The sequence below is a fragment of the Sturnus vulgaris genome, chromosome 8 (genome assembly GCF_052056855.1).
Source record: "Sturnus vulgaris isolate bStuVul1 chromosome 8, bStuVul1.hap1, whole genome shotgun sequence".
In the NCBI taxonomy this organism is placed as follows: domain Eukaryota; kingdom Metazoa; phylum Chordata; class Aves; order Passeriformes; family Sturnidae; genus Sturnus; species Sturnus vulgaris.
This window is the reverse complement of record NC_142250.1, coordinates 26,345,741-26,358,929: the sequence shown is the minus strand read 5'-3', so window position 1 is coordinate 26,358,929 and position 13,189 is coordinate 26,345,741. Positions and strand designations below refer to the sequence as shown.

Below are 13,189 nucleotides of genomic sequence, written 5' to 3'. Positions count from 1 at the left end.
CTTCAAAACCTCAGCATTACCTTAGTTCTGAGAAAACAGCAGTGTGTTTCTTGGACCTCTGATTTCCATTGGGAAAGTTTGAAAGCTGTTTCTTAACATTTGTATCATGCTAGCAATTCCTCAGTTACATATGTACTGTGAATCTATTACATTACTATCTAATAATCTTTTTAATGGAGATGCTCTGCCATTCAGAAGACAGTAACAGATAGACAATGCCACCACTATAGTCTGCTTTTCTCTTCAGGTGGTTGATGGGTGCATCTTCTCTGTTGTTAAACTGCTGGGTCCAGAACAGGGTTTCCCAACTGCAGGTTTTTCAAATTGCATTTTGGAGTTGTCAGAATTTAAGAAATTCTTAGACTCTCATATAAAAATCTCTTTCTGGATGTCTCTTCTCCCAGGCAAAGAGAGATAACAGCTGCCCTTCTGCTCCTTCATCCCACAGAGGGGAAATGATTGTTATTTAGAAATGGGGGGAAATCTGTTAACTTTCAAAACATACTTCCAGTGTATTCAAGAAAAAAAACAACAAACACTTAACATTTGAAGATTGTTCCCAAGATATGTATTTCGACCTCATTTTATGGAGGGGGAGGGAAACCTTTTGACCTTGTTGGCAGCAACTCTTATCAGCTTTCTCCTTAGCCTGATCTCTGTCTCATTCATTGCTTAAAACATGGAATTTCTAGTTATACTCTGAATATACCTTTATTGGAGCTTTGTACTCTTTTCCACAGAGCTTTATTTTCTATTGGCATTTTCCTTAATGCAATTCCAGGGTAATAAGATGCTTGTAGAAACTCACATGTGTTTGCTAAGCTCAGTCTCTGCAGGCTGTCTATGTGTCTTTTGGGTATGATTAACAGCTGCAAAGATAAATAGTTTTGCAGGTCTGAGGTTTAATAAGTCAGACTGTCTCTTGGTATGTGTCTTCTGAGCTATTGGAGCTCAGAATTCGACCACCTACAGATCAATTTCGTAAGTTCTGCAAATCCACTAAAACATAAAAATTAACTGGGTGCTTCTTATGACTTGACCTTCCTCTGAGTCCCCATCATGCCAACACTACTCTTAAGAAAAAATTAATGTCTCTTTTACAGCTGTCTTTACTAACTCTCAGACTTTCTGATATGACTGATTTTCACTGTTTTCTTGTGTCTCTAATTACTTTCTTTTTTCATGGCTGCCCTATGATTGGATTTCAAGTTTGGATGTCCAGTTTGTCTGAGACTCCAAAAAAGAGTGTCACTCAAGGTAAATTCTTGTGTCTTGGTGTTCTGCATGCTATTAAAACCAGAATTCTTCAGTTCAAGCTGTGTGTGGTTTTGGAGTTGTCTTGAATGTTATCTCTGACAGGGGATACCCAGGATCTGTTGTCTGCTTGTGTATTGGTTTTTCATGATGCATGGTTTCTGGTAAGAAAGAGCTTTGCTTTTCTGATGACTGCCTCACCTTGATGTTGCTGCTAGCAGGGGTTAGTCGTTTGCAGGGTTTTATTTTCCTTACCCAACTCAAAGCCACTGTCCAAGGCAGCTTCTCCTCTTGTGGTGGGTTGAGCCTGGCCGCAGCTGTGCTCTCACTATTCTACGTGGGAGAAACTTCATGGGTCAGGATAAGGCAGAGAAACATGACTGTGCTCCCTATCCTTCTGAAATGCTCTTTGCATTTCCCCAGTAAATAGAAGTGATTTCATATGAAAAAGCTGAAACTCTGATAAAGATGCAAAATTTTCAAGGGAACATCAGCCACCTCGTTGCAACAAGTCAGGAAGGAGGAGGAAGCAGAGGAACAGCTTATAGATGAGGTGTCAGGGGCTAGGGAGCAGTAGTCCCATACAAGGCAAAACCTCAGCTTTATAGTATAAGGAATCAGGACTTCTTCTGTGTAACCAGTGGATTTCTTCTGCAAACATTTGTCACTTGACGTGGAATATCACAGAAGAATTCTTTTCTCCTTCAGACTTAGAGATCACATGTGATAGATCCTGTGCCTGTACAAAATGCTGGGCTGGTCACTCAAGCAGTTTAAGCTACATATAGGTCTTGGGGCAAGGAAAGATGGAAACACTCCTGCTGATTTCCATACCAGATTTGGTAAATATTCAAGTTCATGCCCTGTTGAAAGTATGTGAACAAAATCCCATCATCCTCGATGGATGAGTGCTTGCTTGTCTGAAGTTTTTAGTGACCAAGACTGCTGTGATTCCAGAAATGCTATTCTTGACAGAAGTTGAATATATCCTTGGGGGTTCTGCCTCATCTTTGCAGAATAGGTCTAATTTGAGGATGGTAACTGGATATAAAAGTGCAGAAATATCTGGTATTCAGTTACAGGAGCCTGCTGCTTCATAGGTCATGGAGGAGTTGAGACAGAAAAACAAAGTGAGACTCAGCAACAGAGAAATATGTGAAGGAGGAGACACAAGAGGTAGTGTCCCTCAGGAAAAGTGACAAGAACTCCTCAAGAACTGGCTGGGGAATGGGGTTGGGTTTCTTTGACTCGAGAGATCTGTTGTGACTGTTTCTTGTTGTCATGCAAAATGGCAAACTAAATGCCAAGGTTTTTAGCCTTCTTGAAGGGCAAGGAAGCAAAATCTTTATAGATACAATTTTTTCCCTTCTGCTTACTGCTTTTAGCTATATGCATGTCACTAGTTTAGTAAAAAAAAAAATCTGTGCATGATGAGTGTGCAAATAAAAGTGATTAATTGCATTGCATGGTGCTTGAGAAGGTGAATGTTGATACATAGTGCTGCTCAAGTCTTATGTTCATTTGGTAAGTTCTTAGCTCTCTGTACTGTTTTAGTTCATGTGGCCTTTGAGTTTCTCATCCAAATGAATCCCATTTCCAGAACAGCTGTTCTTCAGTCCAGATCTGCCATAGGCTGTATCCTGATGTGTCAAGCTGGTAGATCAGACTTGAATTTAGATGTGATCTTTACCTATGTAGTACATTTGTGTCCTAGGTAGGATGTGGCTTGGAGATGAGAGCAGAAGCCAGTTTCATGCTGCCCAAGCTCTCACTGAGGTTATGAACCTGCTCCATGAAGTGGAGACTCTAACCAAGACTTTGAAGTGGTTTCATTTTGTACTTTGGAAAAAGCTGGGTGCCACACAACCACACCCTGGGAAGTGCTGTGGTGGGACTCCAGTTTGGTCACCCTGACTGCTGTTACAATCCTTGGCTGGTCTGCTTTGTGCCATATGAAGGGATTGGGTATGTGTTGCACCACTGAGCAGGACTAGGGCAAATTCCAGAGTATATTGGTGACTTCAGCCCTTGTGGAAGACCCAGTTTGGCAGCTGTGTGAAAATCTCCAAGCAGTTTAACAGATTTGTCTGCAAAATACTTAAGTATTCTTAACTGTTGCTACCTGTAACCTAGTTGGTTGGAATCACTGTTCAGAGAGCCAACTTTCCAAGAAGGAGTGGAAAGAGGACTCAACTTTTTACTTTCACCCTCCTGCCTCTAATTTTTCTTGGCTCTGTTTTAAAACCTAGCAGATCAAAAATAAAAAATAAAAATCCTGAGACCAATAGGCTTCACTTGGCAAAGGTCAGCACTAAATTTTTCTGTTGGTCAGGATTTCTTTGAAAATGCTGCTGAGGGCTGTAAAGAGGGAAGAACCGAACTGGAGCAGCTGTTTGAGAGAGCTCTTGCCTTTTACCATGAGCCAGGCTCATTCCTGAGGTGCTCCCCATGGGGGCTCTGTTTTGCTGCTGGTTTTAGCTGTGTGTCACACACACTCCAGTGCTGGAAGCCACAGTCTACCTTAAAGCTGCCACTTGTCACAGACTCTTGAAGGCTTGCCCAGATCTTGGTTCTTGAAAGTGACAGAAAGTACTATGTGTGTGCTATGGTGGGGAATGAATCCAGGCATCCAGTTAATTTTTTGCTGCTGTGATTGCTGATCATAGTCTCTTCTTGGTGGCAATGTGTGCTGTTGGTGTGAGTCCCCTAGAGCTGCTTGTAGGAGCAGCCCAGGAGGTTAGGAGAGACTTAGTGCAGCTCATGGAGTTACCATCTAGACCAGGTCTTGGCATGTTTAGCCAAAAAATGATAGCAAGAAGGGCTGGAGCTTTGGCTGTTATTGCCCCATGTCCTGAAAGGCTTGCAGAGCACATGAGCAGGGAAAGTGGATGGTTGGATGGGTGTTCACTTAGAAGGAAACTTCTCATACATCAATCACAGCTGCCAGCCTGGGGTGAGGGGTTTACATGCTGACCTGGCCATTGCTGGGTGCATGATGTTCAACCTTGTTTTATTCTCAGGCATTCTTTGTGATTTGGACAAGGTTTTAGGCCAAATTTCTCTGGTTTTGGGTCTTCTGCATTACCTAGGTGGTGAGATCCAAACCATTCCCTTTCTGCTTTCCACCCATCTCTCTAATAGCAGGGTGTCCCCTGCTTCTGAAACTCTCTTCTGAAAATGCAATAGTGTGTTTTTGTGCTTTGTAAAAAGATACCTGGCCAAGCTCAGAGAAGAGCTACAGAAATCATAGTGTATTAATAATCATTAAGTGTAATTTGATAGACTTGCCCTAATGTTTATTTTCTTCTATAATTGGCAATAATCCAGACATTGAAACTGGATTTGTACTGAATTTCTGAAGTAACTTTGGGAGGTGATAAAGTTTTGTCTCTGTCCCTAAAGCTTTGTGGCTCAGGACTGCTACACCAAGAGCCTCTGAGCTTTGAAGTTTAAACACTCTTAGGACTGGGAGGATTGCTTTCTAGTGGGAGGGATGAAGATTAATCCCCTTCAGTCACAGCTTGTGGCAGTAGTAGTCTTACCTCCAGGAATAACTGATGTATAAATATAGTCTGAATTTTGGTAAATGGCAATGGGGCTGAAGTGTGACAGGCTAGAGCACAGGAGTATCTAGGAGATGAGTCAAAGCCCCAGTGTTTAGGGCACACAAAGAATAAAAAACAGACAAAAATCCAAAACACCAAGACAAACCAAAATCTGTCTCACTGAATAGAAGAGAGATCCTAGACTGGGAAACAGAGTTTTGATCTGAATCCATGTTGTCTCCATAGAGATTTGTAGCAGGCTTCATAACTCTCATCTCACTGCTTACTCTAGGAACTGGTTATTTTAGAACGACTTTTCCAACACTGCTGCAATATGATGAACTCTTGTGTACTCTCACATGCATTACATGGCAAAGTCTGTTTTATCTTGTGTGCACTACACACTTAACCCAGTTTTAGGCAGACCTAAGCTATCTTAACACAGTTCAGGATAAATCATGGGTGGAAAGCTTAAAGAAAACATTGCAATTTTAATGTTTCTTTATTATAGCCATGTGGTCCTTCTGATAAGAAAGAAAAGAGGTGAAGATTTTAAGGGAAGAATTTCCATGTATTTAGAGCTGGGTGTAAGATTGCTGTAAGGAGTTAGACTGATTTGAGGATTTTAAGTAGGCTTGCTGCTATTCTGGGGTTTTTTTTTTCCCTTCATCCTTCCCCAAAAGGAGTTTTCCAGAGATACATAAAGTTTACCCTTCAACAACTGGCTTTAACAAGAAACCGCAGCTCTAGATCCAAGCTACCACAGTTACTCCTCCCTGTGTGTGGAAAAGTGCAGAGCTCTGCCATTATCTTATGGAATGCCAGGACACTGGGGCTGTGTCTGCCAGACACCCCAGCGTGCAGACCCTGCACGTGTCCCCAGCAGCTGTGCCCATGTCCGAGGGCTGCACTACCTGCCAGTTGGTTCTGCAGCTGTGACTCACCCTTATGGCACTCACTGGCCGTTTCTGTGGTTTTGGCTGCTTCTGCAGGACTTCACTGACCAGCCCAGTACTAATTCATTTAGTCTCAATCTATAAACACTTGATTGATAATCATGAAAGAGCAATATAAAAGCCTGTGCACTGTATGGATTAAAAGAGCAGACATGTTTATAGCCTGATAACAACAGAGTAATCTGGCAAAGATCAGGAGTCTCACATTCCCATATCCAGATGATTTTATTTTTGGAGTCCAGTTGGTGGTTTTCATTTTTGGCTATTGCAAAACCATCGTAGGTCTTAGCTGTTGCAACACAGGAGGAGGAGGATGTTGGAACGGACGTTCTGCGCTCTTATTTAGGAGGCTTTCACAGTAGTTGCTGGTCTCCGAGTGCAGCAGGAGGAATGATGCTCCCTCCTCGCTGCCTGGTGAGGGGTACAGGGTGCAACTGTGTCACTTAATAGTGCCAGCTGTGAGGGGCATGGACAAGCTCCAATGACATTTCTGCTCCGCCTCAGGAAGAGAAGTGCTGAGGTGAGGAGCGGGAGGATTGTAAAGTGGAGCCCTATGGAGAGGAGGAGGGCTATCCTCAAGACTTTAACCAGGAAACGGACTCGAGGCAAAAAGAAATGGAGAGGCAAGCAAATTCTTTATTTCAGCCAGCAATCTGTGCTCTGCTCTGGGGAGGGCTTTGCAAGTCGGAGTTTAATCAAACACTAATTCTGCTTTTTTGGAGGGAGAGGAGGGGGACCTTTACCTGGCACATCAGTGTTATCCTGTCCTCTGCTCTCCATTTCTCCTGCCTGGGCTGAAGATGCTTTTTTAGAAGTAGAGCTGTCGTGTTAGGGTGGCATTGCAGCTGCATGTGAGCTTGCTGGGGAATTTGTGCCACGCTTTATCCCTCTGCTGTGGTGTGCTCACACCGAGCAGGCTGTTACTCCTCAATGCACGCTGTGTCCTGTGCTACAGATCAGACCTGAACTAATTGGCAGGGATGCGGAAGCGCCCACGGCAGCGGGTGTAATTGGTGCTGTGCTCCCTGTGGTGTTGCCTGTCTTGTTGTTTTGAATCCCCTTTGGAGAGTCTGACATAGTGTAGCAGCAATGTTGTGGGCATCCTGAGTGTCACTGAGGAGTAATTCATCTAAAGAAACTTGGGGATGGAAGGCTGAGGAGGATTCAAGTCCCTTACTCCGCTGACTGTGCCTGAAGGGAATGTAGTAACAACCCAAACCAGGCTACCCAGAAAATGGTAAAGGCTTTGGTTACTGGAAGGAGCTGTTTCTCTCTTTTCCTCCTTCTCCCTTTCTTTGCTCTTACTGAAATCTTCCCCACTGTGCAGTACCTAATCTTGGGTGACCATCACTCCAGGAGCCCCAGGGACCCCATGCCTCGAAAGGGGGATATCCTCCAGGCATGATCTGCTGCAGCTGTAAATGAACACGCTTGTTTGACCTTGGTTACTTCCTAGACCAAAGAATTTATCACCCTATTTTTTTTTTGTCTTAATAGGAGCCCTGTAGCACTTATACAAGCGTCTGTTAAAACAATCTCTTAATTGTATGTGTTCCTCCAGCCACTGTAGTGACAAAGAAATCCTCCTGCAGTGACTACCTTATCCAGGGCAGGACAGAGTAACCCAGGGAAACCCTGCTGGGTTTCAGATATGAGAATGCAGATACAACCTATCTTGCCAAACTGTTTTGAGTGGGGTTTTTTTTGTTGTTGTTGTTGGTTTTTTGTTGTTTTTTTTTTTAAGCAGAGTTGTGGAGGTGGATTTGAAGTGCTGATTCTCCATGTTTCCTGGCAAGGGCATTCCCCTGGCACACAGTCCCTAGCTTGGCCTCTGTGGCTGCCAGTGGGGTGTATGCCAGCCTGCACTCCAGCCTAGTCCTCTCCTTGTTCCCAGCAGGGACACGTGCATCACATGAATGCTGCTCCTGCCACCAAGCCAATGCAGTCTTTTGGATTTTTTTTTCCTTACTCCAGTCCCATGAAAACTGCCTAGTAGGTTGGAGGAAAGAAGGCATTTGAGTTGTTGGTTTAGCAATTGGCTTCCTGCATGTCCCCTGCTCGCCTTGCCACTGTTTGGTCCCTCTTGCCTTTCTACACACTGAATCCTCTGCTGGTGCACGTGTGACAGCTTTTGTTTCTGGTTAAAAAACCTGTATTTATCTCAAGACTAAAACAAAGTAGGGGTTGTAGGTACTACTTGCCTAAGCAGGTGGAATGAAGATTATAACACTGCTGGATTCTGGACTGGAGAAAAGACTGTGGGAAGCAGTGTGAAACTGGGGAAAGCATCTCATCTTACTCTAGGTAGCTCAACTAGCACTAGTTTAATCCAGAGTGCACGAGTCAGGTTGATTGATCATGAAGAGAAACACGATGCTTATTTGGAATGGACAGCTATGGTGAAAATTTGTGTTATAAATTTCCATGTTGTCAGTTCATGGTCTTCTCCTCCTATTCCTGCTACTGGCTGTGGTTCAACTATCTATAGAAAAGCTAAATCTCTTAAACATAAGCTTCTAGAGGAGATGACTCCTCTTTAAAGAAAATTAAGTTATGTAATTTGAGGAGAGGCAGAAGCATGCTTAGGGAGCAAGGAAGTCTTCTACTTTTCTGAGTTTCTTAAACCTGGTCCAAGGGGAGGCATTGTGATAGTGTTTCCTTTCAGGAAACAGTTGGATTAATTGCTTTTTTTCCTAGGATTTTCATTTCACAGGATGCTGTTTTAATGGCTGATGCATTCTTTACCTTTCTTGGCAGGGATGCTAATTACTTGTCTGTAGAATCACTTTGCATCTCCAGTCCAAACACATATGAACATGCTGAGTTTGGAAATACAGCACCCAGCATCCTGTGCTTGGCTGTGAGTCCCTTGACTTTTCTGGTGGACCATGGGCTTCCTTCCCGTCTCTTGTAGCCAATTTATCATCAGAAATTCAGGAAAACCCAGAGTCTGCTCTTGGCTCTGTCCCTCTGACATTTAGTAAGTTGTGTATCTGCTTCTGTCCTCCCTTTCAATCAGCATCTTAATCCAGAGGACAGGAACTGCCTGTTAATACATAAAATGTATAATAATGCTGGTGTCCCAAACTGCTGTAATTGAGAAAACCCGTAAAATAATTTTGCAGTAAGGCATGCTGGCTCTTACAAAAGTAAAGAGCCTAAACGGGGAGGTTTTCATGGCTTTTCGAGGCGGTTTCAGGCCGAGCAGAGTGGGTCTGTGCCGGGGTTTGTTTGTGTTGCATTGCTGAGCCCAGATGTGGCAGCCCAAGGGCTCCCTGCACATCTGGCACTGTGCTGTGCCTGCCTCGTGGCTCCACCTCGGAGTGCACGATTTCGGCTCGGGGGTGAAAAAGTCAGAAATTATAATGATTTTTTTTTTTTAAAAAGAAGAGACCAGTGGTGTGGGGGAAGGGAGGGACGAGAGCGTTTCTTTGCACCTTCTGTGGCCCCTGTTGGCGTGAGCTCTGCTCTCATTCATAAATGGCACGGACAGCCGAAAGCCCTTGGTCCGAAGAGAAATCGAAGGTCTGGGGGGTGGCTCCCAGGGCTCCAGAAAGGCGATGGAGAAGGGGGAGCGGAGCCCCGTCCCGCCGGGGGAATGCGGAACCGCGGGGCTGCCGGGGGGTGGCCGTGTTCGAGCAGCGATCTGGCGCTCTGACTTTTTTCTTCTTCTTCTGTTTCAAGTAAACACTCTTCCCCGCCCTCCCCTCGCTCCCTCCACCCCACCTCCCTCTCTTTCAGTCCCGCTCATGTGTTTCTATTTAAGGGCTGCAGTGCAGACGAATATGATTGGCATCTACAGCCCCCTCTTGACTTTCAGCTCAAGCCTTTAGAGTGGAGAAGGAGCTGAGCCGCCAAGGGGAGAGCTGTTTCTTCTTTGGGTTTACTGGGGGGATGGCTCAGCTGTGGATTTATACTGCTTCTGCCCAGGATTTTTCTCTCTGAATGGGAGCAAGGATTGTGGAAACCATGTTGGGAAGAGGTTTATTTTCAGAATCCATCATGAAACTGTGCAGCTAATTCATTTTTTTGGCTCCTTTTTACATTTTTTTTCCTCCCCTTTTTTCTTCTTCTTCTCTCCAATGTCCCTCTGTGCTGCTGGGTTGTGGGCCAGAGGAGGCTGTTTCTATATGGCCAGCCATTTGGGGATATGCTGCGAGCCAAGGTTGTTTGCTGATTCGCTTGGCTCTGGTGACAAGTTGGCCTGTTGTGAATCGGATGGACGGAGGTCGCTCTCAAGGAGCCATGGCTGGAAGCTGGCTTACGGCTTGCTTTTTCCCTTCCCCAGGTGCTGATGCTAGCTCTGAACCCATGATCCTGGAGCAATATGTGGTGGTGTCCAACTATGAGAAGCAGGAGAACTCTGAGATCAGCCTCCAGGCTGGAGAGGTTGTGGATGTCATAGAGAAAAATGAAAGCGGTAAGTTCTGTTTGCTGCTTTTCCCTCTCCCAGTGGTTCGATTTTTGCATTTGTTCCTCTGCTTTCAGTTTCCTCATCACTACTTGTTAGCTGTGTGTTTGCTCCATCTGGTACAGTTACTATGTCTGGCAGAGGATGTTGAAGTTTCTCCATGTTGATTTGGGCTGGGGGCCAAATGTTGCCTTCTACTGTAAGAATGTTTCATAAGTTTTGTGTGTTAATTAGCCAAGGTACGCTAATGGAAAATGAAGGTGACAGAGAGAAGGATCTGCAGCTAATGAAGCTGATGTATAGTAGGCTGCTATAGTTGCCCTGCTGTCTCTTCAAGTTTCTGTCAGTATTTCCATTACTAACTCTCTTTGCAGAGGATTTATAGGATGAGTGTTTAAAAATTGCTTGGGATGAAACTTGGCTTGACAGCTTAGCCCGTGGCCCAGAACTCAGTAGGAGGGGAGAGAATGTGCGTAGATAAATACGTGGCCATGCACAGTTTCAAAACTTCTTGCAGAAGTGTTAATTGGGAATTTTGAGGCAAAGAGGCTGTCATGTAAAAGCAAGATGAAATCTCTTTCTGCTGCGTGTGGAATAACCAGCTTGCATTTGAAAAATGAGATTTTTGGCAAGTGTTTGTATAGATTTCTTTTGTGTACTTTAACTTTTGGATGCCTGGTAGCTTTGAGTTGGGCAGAACACATGCAGGAGACTGTGTACGTGTGAGTGCTTGGAGTGGCTTAGCAGCTGGTTTGCAGGTTTGGTTTTTTGGTCTTCAGCAGCTCCCCCTCCTCCCCTTCAGCACTCCTTGTGTATTAATCCAGAGCTGTTGTCCAGGACTGGTTTCCAGCCCACTCGTGACTTGTGTGTCCTCATCCAGAGGAGCTGCTGACATTTGCATCTGTTCAAGTCAGGGCTCTCGCCACTGGCACACTCTGGAGTGTGCTGGGCACAGCAGAGCTTGGGGACACTAGGGGACCCTGATCCAAAGTTCAAATTCAGCTTCCAGAGCTTTGAGCCAGGTTATCCACAAAGATGACCGTGCATTATATTTTTTTTCCTTATTTTAGTGGAGTGGTAATTTCTCTGTTGTATGAGAGCCTCTTGCCTGTTTGGCTCAAAGTGATACAGTCATTTGCTGGCTGGTGATTTAGTGTGGAGTCCAAAAGGATTGTGTGTGGAAAGGCACTGGCTAGTGTGAACAGGAATACCCATCTCCTGAGTCCTGACTGTATCACTTGCAAAACTAATAGAAAGCAAACTGCTCATCTGCCCCACTTTAAAGCAATAGTTATGATTGAAGAGTGAAAAATGTCCACTTCTTGAACTGTGTCTGGCCTAGTGGACAAGCATCCTCCCTTCCAAACCTGCAGCTTCTCTTTGTCAATAGTGGGTGTCTCTGCCATCAGAGCAAGCCTGGTTATATTGTGGCAACTTATGTTCATATTCATGATCTCCTTGTCTTGGATAATGGCTTATGGAGCCACGAGAATTAATTGGGCTGTTAAATAATACAAGAAGTGTCTGAATTCCAGTTACAGTTCCTTTGTGTTTTCATTTTGTGTGGCCTCTCTGCCTTGCACAGTTCAGACCACATTGTATTGAACCACATGGTATGGGGAGATAGAAATGGAGAATAGTCAGGGTTTGGATTAATTAGTGGGTCCAGGAATGTGACTCTTCTCAGGGAACATCCTTGAATTTGGATTATACTTCTTAAAACCATATTCTGATGCTTGGCAGCCAGATTCCTTAATGTCCATGTAAACAACAAAGGAAATCTGAAGCCTGGAATTCCATGCTGTGATTTTGCTCTTTGTATTTATGGATGTACAAAATAAAGATATCTATATCCATTAAGAAAAAAGCCAACAGATAAGCTTATAAGTCACAGATTGGTGATGGAGAGAGCATCACTTGCTTGGATGCCTGTTTTAACTGTTCTGGTAGGGAACTCATGGTTTAGTTATTCCAAATACAGGACTCCAAACAGTCTCTTAATTCTCCCCTAGGTTAGGGACACCACAGGAATGACTTAAATGCTATGTCTCCTTGTCTCTTCAGCTACAGCTGAACCTTTGGATGGCATATAATGAAACTAGCTAAAGTTTCTCAAGAGTCAACGTCCAAAACCTATGAATTACGGCTTGAGTTTGAGTATCTGCTTAGTGTAAGCAAGCAAACCTAGGAGATGTGATTATGAGCACAGGGATCTAATTTTCAAGGAAATAAGATTATTGGGCTATGCACATGTGTAATACTTCATTTGACTGTATGGTTATGTTGGCCTTGTAAGTGTTGTGAAACCATCTGTGATGTATAAATTAGTCTCATTCTTCTAATCCATACAAAGGAGATGGAAGGTGTTTTAGTTGTTGCCTGCAGCAGGCACAATGTCTTCAATGAAAGGAAGGAAGAGTGGCTGGACAGCTTGCTAGCTGGCAGCTGAGAAGTCCTGTCAGACTGGACAGTGTGTGTTGGATGTGCTGTTGGGCCAATATTTTGAACTTCCTTGTATGTATAGGCATTTATCATGTCTTTTTGGGGTGTTTAGCTATATATGGGGTGGTTAGATGTGTAAAAGCAAAGATGACTATTTCATTCTAAAACCTTGCCTAAATAGGGCTGCCTGCTGATGCCAAGGACTCTTAAATGGTTCTTTTGTTTTCTGGAGCAGTAAAAACTTTAACTTGGCTTTGTTGCATGGCTTTCATAGGAAAGAAACACCTTTTTTTCCTGTTCAAATGTCCCTGTGTTTTTTACACAAGGAATCTCACAATCAGTTTCCAAATGATGATGCATGTTTCACATCCTGCTGGATGTTTTCTTCTGCACACTTCTAGGGCCTGGGCTAGAGTTACCATCTTTTCTGATGTTTGCTTCCAAATTGTGTGCTCTCCTGAAATGATATGAGCAGTGCTTGTTCAAAGCCCAGTATATAGGGCAGAGATAGAAGGAGGGGGGGGGGAAATATCTGGTATTTGATTTATTGAAGTCTTATCTGGTTTTCATCAAGCTTATTT

At 44.0% G+C, this 13,189-nt stretch overlaps 1 protein-coding gene across 7 annotated transcripts in view; it reads left to right on the top strand.

The window, feature by feature from the left end:
- Nucleotides 1–13,189, top strand: part of SH3PXD2A (SH3 and PX domains 2A) — a 248,612-nt gene that overhangs the window by 166,543 nt on the left and 68,880 nt on the right. For 3 of the 7 annotated variants that reach the window (XM_014883770.2, XM_088169292.1, XM_088169291.1), the window contains exons 7-8: nucleotides 1,210–1,257; nucleotides 10,044–10,175. In XM_014883770.2, coding sequence (XP_014739256.1) covers nucleotides 1,210–1,257; nucleotides 10,044–10,175 — 180 coding nt within the window. Of the gene's footprint in view, nucleotides 1–1,209; nucleotides 1,258–6,070; nucleotides 6,379–10,043; nucleotides 10,176–13,189 lie in introns of those variants that run through there. The other 4 variants (XM_088169293.1, XM_088169295.1, XM_088169296.1 and 1 more) reach the window with 3 other exon arrangements.